A 24,361-nucleotide genomic window follows, 5' to 3' on the forward strand; every position below is an offset into this window, starting at 1 on the left:
ATATTCTACTTGTATGTCTATGCCATCCTCTTGCCCCTATGCATCAGAAGCCATGGTTCATAGAAAGTTCAAGCTTGTTATGTTTCTAGGGGCCTTAAAGAAACTGAGCAGCCCACTTTTTCATAAAATCTGTTCCATTGTTTGATCAAGGAGTTTTGTTCCTTACTGAGAATGCACCAAGGTGGTGCTGACCTTGCCAGCCTCTCCATAAAGTTAAACCCTCTAGCTGGAATCCATCTTTCTTGTATGCTCACTATGTGACCTAGGTTCTTGTGTACTATTCTTGCATAAGGAAGTGGGAGCATAGTGGTGGGTGGTAGATTAAAAGGCCCATTGTATTAGGCATAACTTTCCATTTATTAATTATGCTATGTAAGGTGGCCCCTCCACTGTGGGAAGCATCAATCTTTCTCTATATTTTAGGGCGAATACTAAAGGAAGTGGTATAGAGAAAGGGGAAAACAACTTTTCCTAATGAAGCCTCCTGAAAAATTCTGCATATTTTACTGATATTTCTTGTTCCATTATGATCAATTTTACAGAGTACAGTGTAGCTTTTGTCACTATTTTTTTGTTATTGGTCAGGCTCTGAGCCTGGCCATAGGTAAATATTATTAAGACCACACAGAGCTTAATCCCAACCCCTATACATGGCAAAAGGCAAGGTGGTTTCAGTTTGGCCTAGAGAGTTCAGCCGTGCTGAACTCCCTATGAAGCTGGTATCATCAAGCAGCTAGCATGGCAGCACCTGCACAGAATGAGAGAGAGAGAAACAGAGAGAAAGAGAGAGAGAGAGGTGATAGAGAGGGGACAGTCTGAGAGACATCTGCAGCCCTGCTTTACCACTTGTGAAGCTTTCCTCCTGCTGGTGGGGACCAGGGGCTTGAACCCGGGTCCTTGCATATTATAACATGTGCATTTAATTAGGTGAACCACCACCTGGGCCCCCAAGGAGTAAATTTTAATAAAAACGAAAATGGAAAAGCAACTCAAAGTTTAAGCGGAGGACGATTATGATCAGTTTTGTAGTCATTCTTCCCAACAGTTTAGTAGCTAAAGCGAGGGGGTGTATCCCCAAAACAATTTCCATCAGTACCACCAAAGAAACAAGCTGGGTATAGAACCACAGCAGAAAAGCAAGTGTTGTTAAAATTTGGAGGCTCCAGCAGGCCGGGCTAGCTTCACGGGTGGGTAACAGAGACTCGCGGACACACAGCTGGGCAGGGAAGCTGTATTTCTTTATTCAGGAACAACGATTCATAAACTAACCCAAACTAATCACCAAACAGAACTCTGTTGCCTCTTTCCCCCGAGGTGGCGCCAACAACTCTCAAACTCTGGAACTCTGGAACTCTGGAACTCTCTCGGGGTTCCTTGGGGCGGGGACAAGCGGGCCCACGAAACTAGCAGGACTGAACCAATTTTCTTGGCAGGGGGAGAGCTAGAACAACCCAATGTAAAGCATACAACAAGCAAGAATGAGACTAGTTAATCCTACATGCCAGACATGGTTTTCATTGATTCTTTAATGTTTCTACTCATTTCATCTTCACAAGAAGGAAAGGAAATTAGAGTTACACAACTCTAAGTGGTGGAACTGGGAGTTGAACTAGGCAGGCTGGCTTAAAAGGAGTGGCTGTGATCACAGCTTCATTCTACCTTTGGGATCACCCCAGTTAACTTCCAACTCTATTATTTCTCCTAAACTGCAATTATCTACAAATTCTGAAGTCACCTTAGTTCCAGTGAAATGTAGCCTCATGGAGACAGAAATGGAGGGATATGAGAGAAATCAAGAAGCTAATCAATAGGACTTGGTCATTCCATAAAATGACAAAATGCTCACTAAATACTTAGCACCAAACCTGGTACTTTTGAGGTGTCAAAATACCATGTTATTGATTGGATTTTCTCCCAGTTTGATTCACCACTTTCAGTATTGACTAGATAGCAAAGAGCTACACCTCAATTTTTAAAAAAAATTATTTATTTATTTATTAATGAGAAAGATAGTTGAGAGAGAGAGAAAGAACCAGACATCACTCTGGTATATGTGCTGCCAGGGATTGAACTCAGGACCTCATGCTTGAAAGCCTAGTGCTTTTAGCCACTGCACCACCTCTCAGACCACCACCTCAATTTTTTTTAGGAGTAGAAAATAATATATGCACAGCCCCTTATGGGTTATGCCACACTTACTGTCTAATATAATCTGAAACAAACCTTACCTATTCATTTGCTAGGGCTGCTATATAACAATATCACAAGTTGGTTTCAACAATAGAAACTTTTAGGGGCGGTTAGTACTTCAAGAAGTGAATGGGGAATATGGTAGCCCATAACACATTCACAGCAGCAAAAATGGCAATCACTCTCACTCCCATTTTAAAGTAAAGAAGCCGAGTCTTAGAGAGATAAAGTGACTTGCCCTGGTAAGTAAAACCCTGGGTCACACAAGCAAGTCTGCTTTCTTGCTCAGTAATCAAAGTGAGCCAGCAGGGCCTGCTGTTAGGACTTTATCTAATTGTTTTCATACATTTGGACCAGTCAAAACTGAAGCTCCAGGGAGACATGGAAGGACTGAGAAAGTGGTCAGCTATCATTTCCTCTTGGAATCAACTGCAGGTGTTCTATCACTCAAAGCTTATGCCATTGTGTCCTTGATGGTAGCACTGCATGAAGACTTAACCTCCAGAAGAACTGTTTACTCAAATTGTTTCTTGTAAGTCTGTTGTTTCTTTCTGGGGAGCCTACCCCTGAGCCCGGCAGAACTGGCTATAGTAAGTCTATTCAGGAAGAAAGTAAAAGGCCCGGAGCATCCCCTTTTTTCTCTATGGCATCATTCTTTGCCTCCCTGTGCCTTTCTTTTGTCCTGCCTGTTGAGTAACTGCAGTGTAGGTGTGGGGAGTGTGTGAAGTGCCAGCACTGGGAGAATGTGGCCGGGATCACCTGCCTGATGACTTACGCACCCACAGACAGTACTGGGCAAGCTTCCCAGGAGCTGCTTTGCCCAGGCCCCAGCTCTTACACAGGCCTTCTGTTCTGCTTGAGTCACCCTCACTGCTAAAGCTGGTATCCCCTCCAGCAGTGTGAGTCCCCAAGGGTGGGCAGGAAGGAGGGGACACACCCCATTCAGGAGCTCTCACCCTTGGGGTACAGACTCCAAAGACAGATTTCAATCCCAGCTGTACCACTTACCAACCATGTGAATTTAGGGAAGCTGTTGCATCTCCCAATGTTACTTTTCTCACCTGCCAAATGAAGATGTCAAATTTGTTTATCTCATGAGGTTATCAAACGGATGGATGATAGAAGGCAAGGGCGGAAAAGCTAAAATTAGGGTGCAACTTGGACTAGATGTGGTCTGTGGAAGCCAAGCCAAATGAGGGTGGATGATGGGGGGAGAGGGTTGAGTAGACAGAGGCCCCAATGCAGAATGGTGTCTAAGTTGATGAGACCAGTGTGCTGACACCTACCAAAGTAGGATGACGGAGTGCACCCATGTGACAACTGTCTTGTAAATCATTATTTCCCTAATAAAACAATATTAAGGGGGCTAGGCAGTAGCGCAGTGAGTTAAGCACACATGGTGCAAAGTGCAAGAAACAGCTTAAGGATCCCAGTTCGAGTCCCCAGCTCCCCACCTGCGGGGGGAGGGGTCACTGATGTGGTGTCTGTCCATCTCTCTCCAGCTCTGTCTCTATATGTCTCAAATAAGAAGAGCAATAAAGTCAACCCAGGAGTGGTGAAATCACACATGTGTGAGGCCACTGTGCCACTGGAAAAAAATGGCAGGATATTTATCAAAAAGGTAAAAGTAACTGTGTTTGGATGGTGGAATTATGTCATTCTATTGTCCGTTTCTGCTTATTTAAATTTTCTTTAGGGCCAGCAAAATAGCTCACTTGGACATTGTGCTGTTTTGCCATGTGTGAAACCCAGCTGGAAACTCAGTCCCCACAATATCAAAGGAATATTTGGTGCTGTGGTCTCTTTTACCATGCCCCCCCCCCCACCTGCCTCTCTGTCTCCAAATGAAAAAAAAAACTGTTTTCTAAAAAAACTTTTATATTAATACAAGGTAGACAGGGAGAGTGAAAGATAGAAATAACCAGAGCATCACACTGGTACATTGGATTCTGGGAATTGGATTCAGAAACTTGTGCTTCTAATTCAATTCCCTAGTCACTATGCCACTTTCTTGACCCCAAGAAAACTTTGCTCAATAAAAATAAACATTTTTTTCTTTGAACTGTGAAAGACAGAGACCAGAGAACTATCAGCTATCTTATGTGGTACCAGAGATTAAACTCAGGACCTCACCAATGCCAGATGTTCATTCATTGCTGAACCACCTTCCTGCACCCATAGTGGCCACCTTTTTAATAAGAAAGAGAAAACAATCTCTACTGAAGCTCTGTGTGGTGCAGTGGCCTAGGGATAAGCAGCTATAAAATGAAGGTATGGTCATTGTCCTTCATGGAACAGGAAGACTATGGAAGGCGACAAAACAGGTATATTAATGACAAGGGGAAGATGTTCACTGATGCTCAGGGCAGGCAGAGTATGGGACCTTTAAAGGGCACTGTCCACTACTAGTCTTTTTGTATAGTCTTCCTTAGTCTGGGAAGTAGGAAGTAAAATGACAAACACAGTTATATTAAAAACCATCCCAGTGGGTGGGTGGTGGCACATCTGGATAAGTACACTCATTAGCCATGTGTAGAGTCTTGGATTCAAGCCTCTGGTACCCATTTTCTGGGTGGAAGCTTCACAAATGGTAAAGTAGTGCTGCAGGTATCTATCTGTCTCTACCTCCCTCTTCCCTCTCAACTTTTCTCTGTCTCTATAAAAAATAAAAAACAATAAAGATTTTTTAAAAATGATCCCTTTAATCTGTTCCAGTGTCCCAAGGAGAGGTAATAGAATTATTGGAATTTCTTTATAAGGTTAAAGGAATGCTAGGAATGGGTTCATCTTTAAATTAAAAAAAAAAAAAAAAGGAAAGGAGAAAAAAAAAAGGAAGGGAGGGAGGGAGGAAGGAAGGAAGGAAGGAAGGAAGGAAGGAAGGAAGGAAGGAAGGAAAGAAGGAAGGATCTGGTGGGGGCCCAGTTAAGGGCACACATTACCATGCATAAGGACCTGGGTTTGAGCCTCTGCTCCCCACTTGCAATGGGGAAGCTTCATGAGTGGTGAAGCAGGTCGGCAGGTGTCTCTCTTCTTGCTTCCTCTCTATCTCCCTCTTCCCTTTAAATTTCTCTCTGTCCTATCATATATAATAGGAAAAAATAAAAAAAAATGACTGCCATGAGCTGTAGATTCATAGTACTGGCACAGAGACCTGGTGGGGAGAGGAAGAAAGGATTGAGATGTTTTCTGTTGCACCTCTTACAAATGACAGATACAAACTCTGATTGCAAAGCAGTATGTCAGATGAGATGCAGAAATAATTTCCTGTTTCTCTGTCTCTCTGTAGCATCATTAGCATCATCATCATTTTGGCTGGAGCAATTGCACTCATCATTGGGTTTGGTATCTCAGGTATGTGCTTTCCTGCCTTACTATGACCCATCAACCCTCATTGATAAATCCCCAGTCACTCTAAGTGGAAGCATAAAAGAACATGAGACTCAAATCCAGAAAAGCTCAAGTAATAAAAACCTGGCTCTTCTACTCATTGACTCTTCTGACAAGTTAGTTTCCCTAGGTTCAGTTTCCTCATTTATGAAAAAGAAAAAAAAAGTCCCCATCAGCGGGTAGCTGAAAGAATGAAGTGGAAAGCTTGTCTGAGTGGTTTATCTACCAGTCAGTCTAAAGATGTCATTCTTGGATTGTAGGAAGTCAGTTGCTTGGCTGAGTTGTGCCAGCAATGGCTGACCTGGGTATGATCCCTCTGCAGTGACACCTTAACTAAAATACTGGAGTGTCAGGTCTTTGTCTTATACCTTAAGGGGTCTTGGGTAGAGAGAATAGCATCTGTGACTGCTGTACCACATAAGAAACAGATGTCATTATGGTATGAATAGTGAGTTTCAGAATGCAGCTAACGGATGTCAGTTGAAGGAATAGTCTCCTTCCTCTTCTGAGTAGACCATGTCTCGGAAGCATCTATTATGGATGTCACTTTAATGAAGACATTGAGTGAGTTAGGCCAGCAGCTGTCTCCTCTGAGGCAACTTGCTTGCTCCATTTCCCTTAAACCGCCTGACTCAGGCCAACACATTTATTTTAACTTCATCTTTGGCCAAAGCTGTCACTTTATAACTTGAGTTTTTATAGTTGCAGCTGCCTTTTCTGTCACTGTTCTCCAGTGGGGGTATGCTGTCACTAAATTATGGTGACAAGGCCTAGACAAAGAAAAGTTGCTATAGAGGTGTTTGCCTATAAAAGACATCCACATGTTTTCCTTTTCCTGTGTCATCAAAATCTATTTTTGGGAGTCGGGCAGTAGCATAGCGGGTGAAGCGTAGGTGGCGCAAAGCGCAAGGAATGGCATAAGGATCACAGTTTGAGCCCCTAGCTCCCACATGCAGGGGAGTTGCTTCACAAACAGTGAAGCAGGTCTACAAGTGTCTATCTTTCTTTCCTCCTCTCTGTCTTCCCCTCCTCTCTCCATTTATCTCTTTCCTATCCAACAATGAGTACATCAATAACAACAACAATAATAACTGTCTTATCTAACAATGACAACACCAACAATAACTACAACAATAAAACAAAAAGGGCAACAAAGGGGAATAAATAAAATATTTTTTTAAATCTTTAAAAAAAACCCACAAGTCTATTTTCCATCCACTTTTTATTGGGTTACCATTTTTATTTGTAGGATTTTTTTGTATCTGCTGGGTTCAATCTGATTATAAGCTTTGCCAACTTTCTTCTTTCTGACTCTCTTAAGGAAATCTCTTTGAGCAGAAATTCTTTTTTTAAATATTTTTATTTGTTACTAATAGTTTGTTACAAGACTATAAGATGACAATGTATAGTTTCACACCACACCCACCACCAAATTCCCAATCCCCACCTTCCAAAAATAACCACCAAAGTTCTCACAAGTCTTAACAGTTTGCTTTGAGCAGAAGTTCTTAATTTTAACGTAGCTCAATTTATCAATTTAGATCTTTATGCCTAGAACTTCTTATAGCCTGTTTAAGAAATCTCTGCCTATTCCAAGGTCATGAAAATTTTCTTCTCTTGTATAAGCTTCATCACTTGCCTCTCACATTTATATGTGCAAACCATCTAGAATTAATTTTGTGCAAGAAAAGTGGTCAATGAGTTCCATAAGACTATCTACTTAATCCAATACTACTTACAATAAACATTGTCCTCCCTTCATTTCTTGACAATATCATTTTTGCCAGACATCAAGTATCTAAATGAATATAGCTTTGCTTCTATACTCACTAGCCTTTTTCGTCTTAATGTTCTTTTCTAATTTGTTTTCTCTCTATTTTATCCTATTCCTAACCTTGGGCATACTCTCTCTTTGCTTTTGCTCTTTTTCTCATCATAAAATAGGTTCACAAGCTTTATAGTAGCTTTGAAGGAACCATATTTATATTTAGACTGTTTTCTTTTAAAAATTCATTTTGGCTTTTGCCTGTGTTAACATTGCTCTTCCTGCTTTGTTTTGTTGTCCTTTAATTCTTTTTCTAGTGCCTTCAAATAAATTTTTCACAAAAGAGTATATCCAGAAGCCAACAAATAGCTTTTGGAGAACACCACCACTCAGTTTTTCAAAGTCATTTACCATTTCACTTGTCACCAGCAGCACAGGAAAGATCCAGAGCTCCATGTCCTTACCCACACTAGCTACACTACACTGTTCTGGAATCTTGTAATTTTTAAGTCCATTTTCTAGTGACTGGGAGCCCAAGTATATTTTAATACATCAGAGAGGCATAATACTGAATAACAGAACTATATGAAACAGTACATTTTGTATAATTTCATGTATGTGAAGTTCCAAAAACAGATAAAACAATGTTTGTAGTTAGAAGGCAAAATGATGTTTTTATTTTTGTTTTTAAGTGCTACCAGGGTTATTGCTGGGGTTTGGTGCCTGTATGACAAATCCACCACTCCTAGCAGCCATTTTTCCCTTTTTACATTTCTGTTTTATTTTTAATTGATAAGACAGAGAGAAGAGAAATACTGTAGTTTCCAATGGAAGGGATGGGAAGGCAGAACTCTGGTGGTGGGAATGGTGCAGAGTTATACCCATGTTACCTCATAATTTTTAAAATCAATATTAAATCACTAATAAAAATTAAGATAAATAAAATAAGAGATAGAGAGAAACTGAGTGGGGAGGGAGAGATAGAGAGGGAGAAAGACAGAGAAACACCTGCACCCTGCTTTCACTGCTTAATGAAGCTTCCCCCATTCATGAGAGGACTGGGGGCCTGAACCTGGGTCCTTGTGCATGGTAATGTGTGCATTCAACTAGGTGTGACACTGCCTGGCCCCTAAAATAATGGTTATTTACAAAAATCTTATCTTAAAAATTACTATCATTTGATCATAAATTTGTCTTTATTCATTCATTCCCCTCTCCTCTTGGGACAAGTGAGAAAGCAATCTTTGGAAGTTGGTAGGAGAGGATTTCTGAGGGGTATAGGTAATAGTTACAAAGTTAAAGTTATGATCATTTAAACTACACAGTTGTGATGTGCACATTTGTGTGTATGTAAATTATACTTCTCTGTGTATATGTGTACATTTGTGGACATAGACTGGTAGGGCAAATACGTGGACCAAGATATCAATGTATACAGTTCAGTATAAGTGTACACTCTTTCTCACTCAATAACTTGCCTTATTCTTGGTTTTATATACCACCTTAACATAAGACCCTCGTGCTTATCCTTTACTTTAAATCTTGACACCTAATGCTTTGGGGGCCTAGTACTAACCTGTTTGGCATTGGAGCCATTATGGAGTTATCTTTTGGTTTTTAGTGATTTTGAGAACTCTAGCAAGAATTTCACATGGTCATAGCTTTTCTGTGAGTTGGCACTTTTGCCATTTATACCTTTACCAATTGATTAGCAATAGAAGACCTAAATATTTAGCTCAGGCCCTTGAATATAAAGGGTACTCCTTCAGTATTGTTTTTTTTTTGGGGGGGGTGGAAACAAGATTATGGGTGCATGCATGAAGAGATGAATAAATAGACAAAAGGTTTAGTTAAACTCAGTCTAGGAATGTTCCATTCACAACAACAAAACCCTATTACTAGTGAAGAGAGATTTTTGTTTGACTTAGTGGTTTATTTTGCTTTCTTCCTACTTTACAGGATAAAATCTGGCTATTTTGAGTAAAATGGGTTATCTAGTAGTGGTTTAACACTATTTATTTGGAGTTTTGGTTGTTGTTGTTTTTAAATCAGTTACTTCTGTCAAAAAGACGATAGCCCTATTTAAGAGCATCATATTATCCATATTATCACACTTTAAATAAATCCAATAAAACTCCAGCTGGCTTAATAAATAATATAGTGAAATTACACAAATAGCAGTAAGAAATCATGATGATGATGGGGATATCTTTTGAATCTTATGTGCAGTTTGCTCTACAAAATTACATTATATGCATTATCTCTCAACAAATGGCAGGTAGATACATACTGCATCCTAAATAGAAACTTACCTGGCCAGCATCCTGATAGCATCTGGAACCTGGTGACTGAAAAGAGAGTTAACATACGAAGCCAAACAAATTGTTGAGCAGTCATGGACCCAAAGCTTGGAATAGTGGAGAGGAAGTGTTAGGGAGGTACTCACTGCAAACTCTAGTGTACTTTTGCTTTCAGGTATATATTTTGCAGTAGTTTATGGATACGTGTGAACATATGCTCTCTCTCACAGAAACTGGTGTATATCTAGGTTTTGGGACTTTGTTAGAAAGTGAACCACCTGAGATAAAATTAGAGTATACTATGAAAGGAAAGGTCTCACCCGAGTAATGAAGCTGAAGGGTTGTCATTCCACACATGAAGTCTCTGGACACAGTCTGAAGTGAAGCATGTTGAGGTGGCAATCGTTGCGTTGGTTAGGTTGTGACTGGCAGATGCAATATTATTTGATATGGATTGGGAGAGGCATACGGGAAAGTGGGCCCTATCCAAGGGTTCCAGGACTGGAGGAAGTAGGGGCTCTATAGTGGAGATGTGAGGTTCCTGCTGTCTTAGGGTTCAAAAACACAATCAATAGTTAATGTTATCATCACATTATTTGGTAATTGGGTTAACTTTGAAAAGTCCTTTTGTTAGGGTTTGCTGTACAGTACCCAGTATCTTGTATATAGCTGTGCTATTGGATGCTTCTGATCTACTTGGTCTAGGCTTTTGAGAGAGTCCACATATCAAATACACAGCCTATATATTAAAAAGATTCAGTTTGTGTTTTGAAAAACTTTGAGACATACAATTGATTTTCCCCCTCATATTAACTAGTGATTTATATGTCTACATTTTGCTAGGAGTGTACATAAACACCATTCCCACCACCAAAAGACTGTGACCCATCCCTCCCACCCACCCCCACCCCCCCACTGGCCCAGGAAGCTGCATGTCTACCCCTCACCACAGGGTTTTTACTTTGGTGCCCTACTTCCAATTTGGTCAGGTCCTGCTTTGAGTTTCCCTTTCAGATCTTCTTACTCAACTTCTGTTGATGAGTGGGATCATCCCATACTCATCTTTATCTTTCTGACTTAGCTCACTTAACATAATTCCTTCTAGCTCTGTCCAAGATGGGTCAGAGAAGGTGGGTTCATTGTTCTTGATAGCTGCATAGTATTCCATTGTGTATATATACCACAGCTTTCTCAGCCACTCATCTGTTGTTGGGCACCTGTGTTGCTTCCAGGTTTTGATGCATTTTTTTAAAAGTTGTAGTCACCTGAGACATAAGCAGTAGGTGGTCTTTGTTACACTCATGGCTTTTTTGCCCAGAGCACTGTTCAGCTGTGGTGGGGAATGAAACTGGGACCTCCTGCATGCATGTCATATGTGATACTGCTGTTCTATCTGCCCTGTACAAACTTACAGTTTTTGTTTTTATTTTGACAAGAGGCAAGGATATTTTTCTAATGGTTAGGCTCTGTACATACCTCTGCACGGTAGAGAGAATACTTGCTTCTTAATCCCATGGAGCCTCTTATCCTCATAAATAAAGTGGGTTCAATAGTGGGTGTAATAGTCAGTCTTACCTTTCATGATAGTATAGGTTTTAAAATGAGTAACTTCAAGTAAAACATCTAGTAAAAGGGACTTTGCTCCCAGTGTTCTGATCTGCAGGGGGTTGTTTTGTTTTTAGAGAGAGAGAGAGAAGGAGAGAGAGAGAGAAAGAGATCAAGATCAGAATAACACTCTACCATTCTGTGGGGGCACCAGGATTTAAACTCAGGGCCTCAATAGAGCATATGTAAGGCATATGCTCTATTCACTGAGCCACCTCCTTGGTCCTGATCAACACTGTTTCCAAATAGTTATTGATATTACTGACTGAGTGTTAGCATAACATACAACGAGGTAGGTACTAGGTATATGGCTTAGTACCAGGCACCTCATCTGCACCTTTGAGGAAGCTGTATTATTTGCATTCATGTTTTACAAATTTTAAAAAGTTATAAATAAGAAAAATGAGAAAACTTGTCCAAGGTTTCATCAAGCCAGTGGCAGACCTGAGACATAGCCCCAGAGAACATGACACCATGTGCTCATGGTGCTGGATACCTCCAAGGTCCCTTTACCTAGCCTCAATCAGCATGTCTTCTGATGTTTCCTTATATAGGGAGCAACAGTACCCCCACACCCCCTACTCTTGCTCTCTCTCTCTCTTACTCTCTTCTCTCTCACTCACTCTTGCTCTCTTGCTCTCTCTCTCTCTCTCTCTTTCTTTCGACTATAGTGGCACTCATAGGCACCCCCCCAGGCCCCACTAGTGCAGGCATAAACCCATGTGCTTCCACCTATAAGCCCATTTGGACAGAGGAATTCTAGCAGATACTGAGTAACCAACATTGAATTCCTCTAGTGTGCTTTCTCTATAACTGCAATCTACAAGAAATGTATTTCCCAGGCTTTATTCAGTGGTATTGGACATCCTGGAGTCATAAAGGATCCTTGCCCTTTATTAGCTGTGATCCCACTTTGCAAGAGACTCCTACACGTATGGTGGCAGGCAGCTGGATAAAGCTCTTATGTGAAAACAGAAAGGCTGGGATTCCAGCCTGCCACCCTCTGACAGGCCCTTTCTTTCCCCAAGCAAACCAGGGCTGTAATAGCAACTAGCTCTCACAAACAGGGCAGTTCATGTTAAGTAAGTGGACAAGTCTTACAAATTTAAAGAGGTTGAGAGAATATTACAAGCAAATGAAACCACTAAAATCTGGGCCTGCTGAAATTAATAGAAATCTATGACAATAGAAAGTTTCCTCCACTCCATCTCCTGAAGCTATTTTTCTTTTGTGCTACCAAGACATACAAGCCCATGGCAGGTAATCAGACCAGACAGACCTACCAGGACAGACTGTACTCCATAGAACACAGCTCCATAAATCAATACTTATTTGCAAATTTGAATACAGATTTTTTTTGGTGAGAAGCAATATTGATATGCCATTGCTTTCAAACTAAATTTTATTTTATCACTTTTAATCATCATTTATTCACCTAACACATGAGCAAGTCTTAACTGTCTTCTGGGTGCAAAGCAATGAGAGGTCTTCATGTTTTTTTAAGTTCTTACTGATTTCTATTCATCCTCTTCATCTGAGAGAGGGAGGGGAAATTTAATTGACATTAAACTCATTCCATCTGTCACATCTTTAATGCAACCTTAAATGGGCTAGAGCCTGAAGCAGGTCCCTGGAGCAATCCACAGCTGCCTACTTTTTAATCATTAAGCTCTCTAAGAGATATTTCAATGAATTCTCTACCTGTGGGCTCAAGGCCAACACATTAAAATTAATTTGGTAGCACAATTACCAAACCAAGATATGTCATTACCATTTCATGCTCTCCATAAAGTTTGCTAATCATGTATTTTTTTTCTGAAAATTAATTTTTCAATTCAAATTTTATGGCACTTTATAAACTACCGTCAAATTTACCCTTGCTCTAATGCAGCTACATTTGCTCCTTAATTTTGTGGAAAAGCTCCGTGTATTGCCATTGCCTTCTTTTTCACTGGTTCACATATCCTCAGAATTTAGAGGTGGCAACCCTATGAAATGTTCCTAACTCTTTTGATCAGTTTGGGAAAAGTCATTTTCTCAAGTAATACCTTGAATTCTAGATACCATTCATTCACTCACTCAATAGATATTTTCTCTGGAAACACAGCACAGTCGGCCCTCACTTAGCTCAGTATTCTAAAGCAGTCATGGCAATACTATAAACGGCCTGGCTTAAACAACAAACGTTTATTTTATCAAGTTCTACAGGTTGAGATCTTCCACCCCCACCTCAAGCTTTCAGCCTCCAGATTTTCACTGTCTCTAAGGTCTCTATCAGAGGTCCTCAGGCATGCTGAAATAGAGATTATGCCCTCCTCACTTTGAAAATAAAGAGGCAGACAGGATCAGTAGTGGTGCACCTGGTAGAATGCACACATTACCGTGTGAAAGTACCTCGGTTCAAGCCCAGATTCCCACCTGCATGGATAAGCTTCATAAGCAGTGCAGCAATGCTGCAGGTTTCTATCTTTCCCTCTCTGCCCCCCCCCCACACACACACTCTTCCTATTTCTCTCTGTCTCTGTAAGAAAAAAATAAAATGGCTATCAGAAATGATGGAATCATCATGCAGACACCACATCCTAGTGATAATCCTGGAGGAAGAGAAGGAGAAATTCAGGTCTCCTGTTGTCTGAAGAAAGCCCACCCACATTAGGGAGAGTGATCTGCTCTGCTTTGTCTACTGATTTAAAAAATAATCTCAGGAGTCGGGCTGTAGTGCAGCGGGTTAAGCACAGGTGGCGCAAAGCACAAGGACCGGCATAAGGATCCCGGTTAGAACCCCGGCTCCCCACCTGCAGGGGAGTCACTTCACAGGTGGTGAAGCAGGTCTGCAGGTGTCTATCTTTCTCTCCTCCTCTCTGTCTTCCCCTCCTCTCTCCATTTCTCTCTGTCCTATCCAACAACAACAACAACAATAATAACTACAACAATAAAACAACAAGGGCAACAAAAAGAGAACAAATAAATAAAATAAATATTAAAAAATAATAATAATCTCATCCAGAAAACATCCTCACAAACACACACAGAGTAATGTGTGGCCAAATGTCTGAGTATCCTGTGACCTTGTCAAGTTGACACATAGCACAGAACTACAGGACTTATAAAGATAATTAAGACTGTTTCTAAATAAATTTTAAAAAGAGTATTGTTTGCCTTTGAACAGTTCACAAGTGCTCAAAGTAGACTAGAGACATGCTAGAGAGAGACAGCTGCTATAATAAAGGGAAAATGTTAAGAGAGAGTAAAGAAGAATCCATTAATTTTTTTCCTGATTAAACAAGAGAAAGTTTTGTGCAAGGTCTGCTACCTCAACAGCCTTGAATATAAGTAATGTTTGAGTAACTGGAGGTAATGGAGAATGGGGAATGGGCAGAGCTTGGGAGATAACTCTGTGCTAGAACACAGGACATGCAAACCTGAGAGCCCAGGCTCAATTTCTGGTAATGCCATCTGCCAGAACTAAATAGTGCTCCTCTCTCTCTTCTCTCTCTCTGTCTCTCTCTCTCTGTCTCTCCCTCCCCATTTCTCTCTCTTTCCCCCACCCCTCATGTAACTTATTGTTTATTTTTGTTTGTTTGTTTGTTTGTTTGTTTGTTTTGCCTCCAGGGTTATCACTGGGCCTCAGTGCAATGCCTGCACTACAAATCCACTGCTCCTGGAGGCCATTTTTCCATTTTATTGCATAGGACAGAGAAAAATTGAGAGGAGCAGGGGAAATACGGAAAGAAAGATAGACACCTGTGTTTATGAAGCAACCCCCTTGCAGGTGGGGAACCGGGGGCATGAACCGTGATCCTTGCACAGATCCTTGCACTTTGTATTATGTGCACTTAACCACCCGGCACCTTACTTTATTGCATATTTTAAAGATTTATTTTACTTATTACATTTGGGAGAGAGTCTCACATGAAGTGGGAGAGAGTGAGATGCCAGAGCATCTCTCTGGTACATGTAATGCTGGGGACTGAACCGGGAACCTCAGGCATGAAAGTTCAGTGCTCTGCCAGTTGAGCCACTTCTGCAGTCACTCATATGACTTGATTAAAGAAGTGAAAAGAACTACAAATTATAAAGTCAAGATGAATAGGTGTGTTAAGATGCATAGTATAGTTGCATGACCAGTATAAACTTGAGATGTCTTGGGTATTAATCTGTTAAGTAAATGGAAAGCAAGTTAAACTTTTAAGGCAGTGTTCAAGAAAATGTCAAGGCAGAGGATAGAATGACTGCATTCCTATAACACAGCAAAACTTCACACTCTCCTCTTGCATAGTTTATCTAAATCTCCCGCGTGAATGGTCATGCATGTCAGCTGCTCCAAAGTCTCTCTTCTTCCACTTTAGAGACTTCTCTAAACTCTCTAAAACAGCCTAGTCTTACCAATACATATTTTGATTTTTCTTGCCTTTTTTTTATAGCCTACAATTTTTCTTCCATCAGCAACTCCCTGTTCTAATATAAGTCTGTCTAGCTTAGTCCTATACTTCATCAATGTCTTCTTCATTTTTGAACCAATTAGACTATTACAGTCAATCCCTTTGGGGCTAGAAGAGGTGAGCTGCCAAGAATACCCATACCTTCATAATATTTATCTCTTACATCTGCAAACTAGCAAGTATGCATTCCTTATGTATTTTTCCACTGAAGGCAGAAAGACCTACAAGTCATTTGAGTGACATAGACAGTACTAACTATGAAAGGATGTCATGGGAAATGAAGTTGAAAAGGTATAACAAGAGCTAGTATCTAGCAGGTATTCACTATAGGTCATGCAGTGCTTAGCTTTGAAGGTTGTTCATGTTAGTCTCAACTATAGCCCACAGTCCTTGGAAGAATTGAATATTAGTGATTAGAAAACTGACATGGTCATATTATACTTTAAGATCCACCTGAAGGATCAGTTCAGGAGTGGTGACATAAGTACTGCTGGTGTCTCCTCTAGCTTCACTCCACCTCTTAATTTCTTAATTTCTCTCTGCCCTATCAGATAAAGTGGTGATTTTTTTTTAAATGGAGAAAGTAAATAAGAGGCAGGGATATCAGTTAAAAAATTGAGACAAGGGGGCCAGACAGTGGTGCACCTGGTTAAGCGCACATGTTATAATACGCAAGGACCCAGGTTCAAGTCCTTGGTCCCCACCTATAGGGGGAAAGCTTCATGAGTGGTAAAGCAGGGCTGCAGGTATCTTCCTGTATCTTTCCCTCTCTATCTCCCTCTCCTCTCAATTTTTGTCTCTATCCAATAATAATTAAATTAAATTTTTAAAAAAGTGAGAAGAGGACTGGTAAAATAGCTCACCTGGATAGTGTAATGCTTTGCCATGAGTGCATGAGTGTGACCCAGGTTCTAGACTAGCCCCTACCATACTGAATGAAGTTTTGATAATATGACTTCTCTTTCTCTCTCTCTCTCTTTGTCTTTCTAGCTATCTATCTTTATCTCTATCTCTATCTCTATCTATCTAACAGAAAAGAAAAAGCTGAGAACTCAGCTGAGAGGTGCTCAGGACCCATCGTGTTTGGCTTACTGAAAATAAACTGGAAAGGTTTCTGCAGATCATTCTAATGTAGGGTGTCTGTGTAAAGAGTGCTCAGAGATTGGCGCAGGAACCAGAACTGCAAATCTTCAGGAGCTAAAGCAACTTGGGGGGGTCAAGGGCTCTCTTCCCCTTTCTGTCATGGTCTTTTCCTAACTCACCTCTGGGCCTCAAAGACTCATCCTCTCCTTAGTTTCAAATCTGAAGCACATAAGAAGCTGCTCAAGAAAATTCAGTTAATTAAATCAAATGTAGAGGCATTTCTGGTTAGCAGCCATGTGTGCAGAAAGAACAGCTGTTCAATATATCACAGACTGAGAGGACTCTTGCCTGGCAGAAGAAGGAGAAACAATGAGAGGCACAGCTGGTACCATAATTACTATTTTGACTGGTGGAATGCTTGGAGAGGAGGGACCAACTTCTCTCTGAGGCCAAAAATTAGTTTAATTTAAATCAGTTTAATTTACCATTCTACACTAGGCCAGTATTAACACCATAATCTTGACCACACCACTTATGTTCACTAAACCTTAGTTTCTTCATCATTCAATTGGCATTAAAAGTAATAGCACTTTAGAATTAAGCATTCAGCAGAATCACTAGCCACATTTAGTTAACATGAGGTTTCTTGTCACTTCTGGGAGACCTCCGATTAGTAAGAATAATAATACCTTATATGTATAATTGCAGTTTTCAAGTCAAGTTCACATCACTTGATTTAATCCTCTCTGGAACCCTTAAAATAGCTTAGACAAATATTGATAAATTCATTTTTTGAGCTCTAGAAAGGTCACTGGCTTATGCAAAGTCACATAGTTATTAAATGACAAAGCAGGACTTGAGTCCTCATATTCAAATCTCAAGTTCAGTATGTTCTCCTCTTGTTGTCTCTCAATGTTTGGAGTTTGGTCTAGAAAGAAAAAGTTGTTGTGAACAGCAAATATGCTACAGATATCAAAACAGTATCATCCTGTTCTATTATTAATCCACCTTCATTTAAAGCATCTTCTGTTCATCAACATTGCTAATTCTTTACAGAATTCTGTGTGGCTTTTAGCAATGAAGGGTTGGCTACAGAAGCTCGAGACCTTGCTTGGAGACTGGCGCAGGACTGACCCTTGCTTCCTAAATTGCAGGGAGACATGCCATCACAGTCACTACTCTCACTTCAGCTGGGAACATCGGGGAGGATGGAATCCTGAGCTGCACTTTTGAACCTGACATCAAACTTTCTGACATCGTGATACAGTGGCTGAAGGAAGGTGTTATAGGCCTGGTGCATGAGTTCAAAGAAGGCAAAGATGACCTGTCAGGCCAGAATGAAATGTTCAGAGGCCGGACGGCCGTGTTTACCGATCAAGTGATCGTTGGCAATGCCTCTCTGAGGCTGAGAAATGTGAGACTCACAGACGCTGGCACCTATAAATGTCACATTATCACTTCTAAAGGCAAGGGGAATGCTAACCTTGAGTATAAAACTGGAGGTGAGTTACTACTGGAAATTGGGAAAGAACCAAAAGGTATGTGAGGCTAAAGAGTGTGAATCACTAACGACATAGATTGTCACCTCATATGCTTATATAAACCAGTGATCAATATCGAACAGTGACCCTCCAAATTCCAACAGTCATCCCTGCTGTCCAAGACTCACACCAACTTCAAAAGCAGAATATTCAGGATTATCCCTGAAACATTTTGCCAAAATAAATGCAGTCCTTTTTGGTAGCCCCTGCAATTACTAGTAAAAGAAGCCTGTAGTCTGACCAGGCTCTCATCAACTTCCGAGTCTCAATTTCTTCCTCTTAAAATGAGGATTCAAGGGGCCAAGTGGTGATGCACCTAGTTAAGCTCTCACATTACAGTGTGCAAGGATCCAGGTTCAAAACCCTGGTCCCCACCTGCAGAGGGAAAGCTTCATGAGTGGTGAAGCAGGGCTGCGGGTGTCTCTCTGTCTCTCTCCCTCTCTATCTCCCCCCTCTTCACAACTTCTCTCTGACTCTACCCCATAATAAATAAAAATAAGGATTCAAGGAGTCATATCAAAGTGACTTTGGAGCCAACTGAATAAGATTTCAATGGCAAAACTAGAATAATTTGAGCAAAAAAAAAAACTAATAATGAATGGTACTTTAAGTGTAAAATAAATATCCAAGTTCACACCTGTATAAATAAATGAAAGAACTGAAACAAATATTCCTTACAAGGGGCTGGGTAGTGGCACACCTGACTGAGCACATATGTTACAAATAGTCCTTACAGATGAATTCCAAATGAATTTAGATGTCTCTTGCTCCAGGAAATGAAGTTTAGCACACTTCCCCTCTCCCTCCCACCATACTTGTTATGTGTTAGATTTAGTGAAGTTCAACTTTCATTGAAACCTGGCACATACTAGCTCAGTCAGAAGGTTATAGATAATATCACCAATGAGCAGTTAAGTTAACAACATGTGCTCTCTGTTGTGGTCCCAAAGAGAAGGACATGTTATCCACCACAGTCTTCCTTTCCAAAACCTGTCATCTTAGTCTCATCATTATGGAAAGCATCATACCAATTCCAGCAGAAGGGCAAAACACCTAACCAGTATCCCCCCCCATCAAGTGATCAAGATCATAAAAATCATGGAAAGGTTGGAAAGAGAAACTGGCACAAACCAGAAGGACCTAACAACACTAAATGCAACGTGGCTTCCTAGATGAGATTCTGGAACAGATGAAAAGATATTAGTAGGGACTGGGTGGTGCCACACTTGAGCTCCTATGTTACCTGCACAAGAACCTGCATTCAAACCCCTAAGCTCCACCTTCAGAGAGCACACTTCATGAGTAGTGAAGCAGGTCTGCAGGTATCTCTGTTTCTCCCCCTCCCCTTTTTAATTTCTCTGTTCTATCAAGTAATCTTTTAAAAATATTTTATTTATTCTTTTTTTTAATAGAGACAGAGAGAATCTAAGAAAAAATGGGGGAGATAGAGAGGAAAAGAGATACCTGTGGCATTGTTTTACCACTCATGAAGCTTTCCTTCTGTGGGTAGGGACCAGGGGCTTGAACTTGGGTCCTTGCACATAGTAGCATGTGTGCTCAACTAGGTGCACCACCACCTGGCCCCTCAAATAAGATTTTTTTTAATTAAAAAAAAAGAGGGATTCGAGAGGTAGCGCAACAGGTTAAGTGCACGTGGCACAAAGCACAAGGACCAATGTAAGGGTCCCGATTTGAGCCCCCAGTTCAAGCCCCCAGCTCCCCACCTTCAGGCAGGTCACTTCACAAGCGGTGAAGCAGGTCTGCTGGTGTTTTTTTCTCCCACTCTCTGTCTTCCCCTCCTCTCTCCATTTCTCTTTGACCTATCCAGGAACAACAACAATAATGGCAACAATAAAAATAACAACAACAAGGGCAACAAAAATGGGAAAAGTGGCCTCCAGGAGCAGTGGATTCATTGTGCAGGCACTGAACCCCAGTGATAATCCTGGAGGCAAAAAAGGAAAAGAAGACATTAGTAGAGGGCCAGTGAAATATCTCAGTTGGACAGTGTGTTGCTTCACCATGTGTATGACCCTGGTTTGAGCCCAGTCCCCACTGCACTGAAGGAAATGGTCTCTCTCTCTCTCTCTCTCTCTCTCCTTAGCTTTCTCTCTCTCTCTCTTTTAAAAGTATATACTTCATTTATTTATTCATGAGAAAGATAGGAGAAGAGAGAGAAAGAACCAGTCATTACTCTGGTACATGTGCTGCCAGAAACTGAACTCAGGACCTCATGCTTGAGTGTCCAATACTTTATCCACTGTGCCATCTCCTGGGCCACACTACCTCTCTTTATCTAAAAAAACAAACAAAAATACAATAGTAGAAAAGCTGGGTTAAATTCAAATTATACCTGGAGTTGAGCACCACTGATGACTTCTCTATTTTGAGACAATTATTTAACATGTTAACATAAAGAGAAACATGAAATCTATGAGTTCTCTCTGTACTATCTTGGTAAGTTCTCTATAAATGTAAAGTTATTCCAAAAGCTCATTTCTTAAAAGTGGGGATAATTACAGATTATTACAATTCTAGGATTGTTGTGGGGAATCAAATGAAATAATATCTGGAATGTGGTAGCTGGCCTAGAACAGACTCCTTGATAAGTAAAAGCTTGCTGTCATGTATACCTACTGAGCCTCATCTTTCCTACTAGACAGTAGATTCTTTAAGTGCAAGACAAGGCTTTCTTTTGACCACTCATGCAGCAGGCTATATCCCAAACAAATATATCAAATAAATTAATAAATAGCCTTTTATAGTTAAATGTAAAACTGCATTTTAGTTATGGATTTACATAATCATAAGCCCAGACTTTGGTATTTTACCACAACTATCTCTCTACCTAGATAGAGGACGAAGCTAGTCTTAATTTCAAAACACAGTTATCTCCCCAGTAAAGAAAGCAAATGCCAGCATTTCTCTGTCCCTGGACACCAGTGCTGAACAGCCTCCACCTGAGTAAAATCCAGATTCTATGATGACAAAGCCTGCATATGGAATTTGCATGAGTGATGGATAAATGTTATTGTTTCTTTCTTCTCCCTCCCCCTTCCCAACTTTAACTTTATTCTCCAGCCAGAAAAATACATGAAATCTATGCTTCACAGGGGCCTGGAAAAATACTCAAATTTCTTAAGAGACTTTTAAAAAAAATCATTGAAATCATTTTTACTTGGAGAAATTTATTTAGTATAATAATAATATACTTAGAACTCGGCCTACTAGGCTATTAATAGTATTTAATATTTATGGGCTATTAATTTAATATTTATAGGCTATAAATAATATTTATAGGCAATTAATAAATAGCCTTTTACAGGCTATTTATTAATTTATTTGATATATTTGTTTGGGATATAATCTGCTGAATGAGTGGTCAAAAGAAAGCCTTGTCTAGCACTTAAAGAATTTGCTGTCTAGTAGGATGTGTGTTATTAGGCAAAGGGTTGTGATATCTAGCCACAAGGTGAGTGAGCCAATTATTATTTGTATCTACAATACAATGAGCGATTCACAGTCAGCCCAGTGAGGAAATAGACCGAGTCATTTCCAGTGGTGGAAATGAATGTATTCTTAAGACCAAGCATTTCAAAAGTTACAAATATCTTTATCTGTCTGACCTTGACATCTGCACTGTTTGACCTCCAACCTTATAGCCTTCAGCATCCCAGAGGTGAATGTGGACTATAATGCCAGCTCAGAGAGTCTACGATGTGAGGCACCTCGATGGTTCCCCCAGCCTACAGTGGCCTGGGCATCCCAAGTTGACCAGGGAGCCAACTTCTCAGAAGTCTCCAACACCAGCTTTGAACTGAACTCTGAGAATGTGACCATGAAGGTTGTATCTGTTCTCTACAATGTCACTATCAACAACACATATTCCTGTATGATTGAGAATGACATTGCCAAAGCCACAGGGGACATCAAAGTGACAGGTGGGTTCCTCCATGCCTTCTTCCATGCATCTGTTAGGATGTGGATAAAATCTAAGCAAAAATCTAATCTCTTTAACAGATACATAGTGTACCAATATACAGAAGAACACTAACATAAAACAATACTTGTGGTATATTGCATATGGCAATTAGGTTTCTTGATTTAGAGGCTGTAGCTCAGTGGGTTAAGCAATGGGGAAGTGATGATTATATGACATCTTCAATACAGTTAGCTCATGATTACAGCCCCAAATCGCTAAAACTGGTTTGGTTCCAGTCTGCCTTTGAGAAGGCTTTCAGTTTGAGGACTTAAAGCCTTAAAGTTTAACTGAGTCTAATTCTTCTGGAATTGGCTTATGATTCCATTCATATCCCAGATTTAATCTGAGAGTGCTAGGTTGAATTGACCTGTAAGGCTAAGAAGCCTACAACCCCGGGGGCTTAATCCAGGGGTCAGGCGGTGGCACACCTGGTTAAGCACACACATTATAGTGCACAAGGACCCAGGTTCAAGCCCCTGCTCCCCCCCTGCAGGGGGAAAGCTTCACGAGTGGTGAAGCAGGGCTGCAGGTGTCTCTCTGTCTCTCTCCCTCTCTATCACCCCCTCCTCTCTCAATTTCTCTATCTCCATTCAATAATAGATAAATAAATAAAACATTTTAAAAAAAAACAAAAAAGAAGCCTACAGCCCTAGAGACCTAGCATTCTATAGTCTACTCATGGTGTTTTGGTGCTTATCAAACATAGGATTGAGCAAGTGACAAAAAATTGATAGACTAATATATATATATATCAGATTTGTCACTGGAGCTCTGTGGTTGCATCATCTGATTTTTTTTTCACACCAGGGATATTGCTGGGGCTCAGTACTTACATGGCTCAACTACTCTCAGCAGCCTTTTTTTTTCCTTAAAAAATTTACACTTTAAATTCATTTATTTATTCTCTTTTGTTGCCCTTGTTTTATTGTTGTAGTTATTATTGTTGTTGTTGGATAGGACAGAGAAATGGAGAGAGGAGGGGAAGACAGAGATGGGGAGAGACACCTGAGGACCTGCTTCACTGCTTGTGAAGCGACATCCCTGCAGGTGGGGAGCCGGGGCTCAAACCATGATCCTTATGCTGGTCTTTGCGCTTTGTGCCACCTGTGCTTAACCTGCTGAACTACTGCTGGACTCCCCAAAAATTTACATTTTCATAGTAGATGAGAGAGAGAGAAACAGAAAGGAGAGACACCTAAAACTGCTCCACCATGACACTTCGCCCCTGCAGATAGGGACTGGGGGTTTGAACCTAGGTCCTTGCACATGGTAGTATATATATTCTACCTGATGAACCACCACTCAGCCCACCACCTTTTTATTGTCTCCAGGCCTATGTCTGGGGCTCTGTGCCTGCACTACAAATTCACTATTCCTGGCGGCCATTTTTCCCCTTTTTTTGCTGTTATTGCTGTTGTTATTGCTGTTGTTACTGTTGGATAGGATGGAGAGAAATCAAGAAAGGAGGGGAAGACAGAGAGAGAGAGACCTGCAGATCTGCTTCACCGCTTTTGAAGCGACCTTCCTGCCTAGGGCTCCAACCGGAATCCTTACTGCTTAACATGGTGCACTATTGCCCGGCCCCCTCTGGTAGACTTTTTTAGTGGATGAGACACAAAGAAGAAGAGAAAGGTAGAGAGGGAGATACAAGAGAAAGGAGGAATAACACCACAGCACTGTTCCACTGCTTGTGAAACTTCCCTCCTGCAGCTGCTCCCATATGATAGGCAGAGGTTTGGGCCAAGGCTCTCTTGCAAGGTAAAGTGTAAAGCCTATTTGGAAAGTTGACCCCCAGAATGAATTGTGATTTTAAAGACTACCCTCTTGGGGAGAAACTAAATTCAATTTTAGTGGAAGGGGTTTGTCAGGATTGCTGTCTTTGACCAAGTCTACTATCAAGAAGTATACTAAGTGCTCTAAAAATGATTATTGCATTTAAAACATAAACAATTCATATGTTCATAAGTTTATTTTTCAGTTTAAAATTACAAATATTAAAAAGAAATATGGGGAGTCGGGCGGTAGCGCAGCGGGTTAAGTGCAGGTGGCGCAAAGCGCAAAGACCG

At 40.7% G+C, this 24,361-nt stretch overlaps 1 protein-coding gene across 3 annotated transcripts in view; it reads left to right on the top strand.

Moving 5' to 3' along the window:
- VTCN1 (V-set domain containing T cell activation inhibitor 1) overlaps positions 1-24,361 on the top strand; it is a 75,352-nt gene that overhangs the window by 32,094 nt on the left and 18,897 nt on the right. For 2 of the 3 annotated variants that reach the window (XM_060201810.1, XM_060201811.1), the window contains 4 exons: positions 3,693-3,811; positions 5,477-5,541; positions 17,927-18,274; positions 21,976-22,254. In XM_060201810.1, coding sequence (XP_060057793.1) covers positions 3,789-3,811; positions 5,477-5,541; positions 17,927-18,274; positions 21,976-22,254 — 715 coding nt within the window. In that variant the 5' untranslated portion in view covers positions 3,693-3,788. The remainder of the gene's footprint in view (positions 1-3,692; positions 3,812-5,476; positions 5,542-17,926; positions 18,275-21,975; positions 22,255-24,361) is intronic. The other variant, XM_007525497.2, reaches the window with a different exon arrangement.

The sequence above is a fragment of the Erinaceus europaeus genome, chromosome 11 (assembly GCF_950295315.1).
Source record: "Erinaceus europaeus chromosome 11, mEriEur2.1, whole genome shotgun sequence".
Taxonomy (NCBI): domain Eukaryota; kingdom Metazoa; phylum Chordata; class Mammalia; order Eulipotyphla; family Erinaceidae; genus Erinaceus; species Erinaceus europaeus.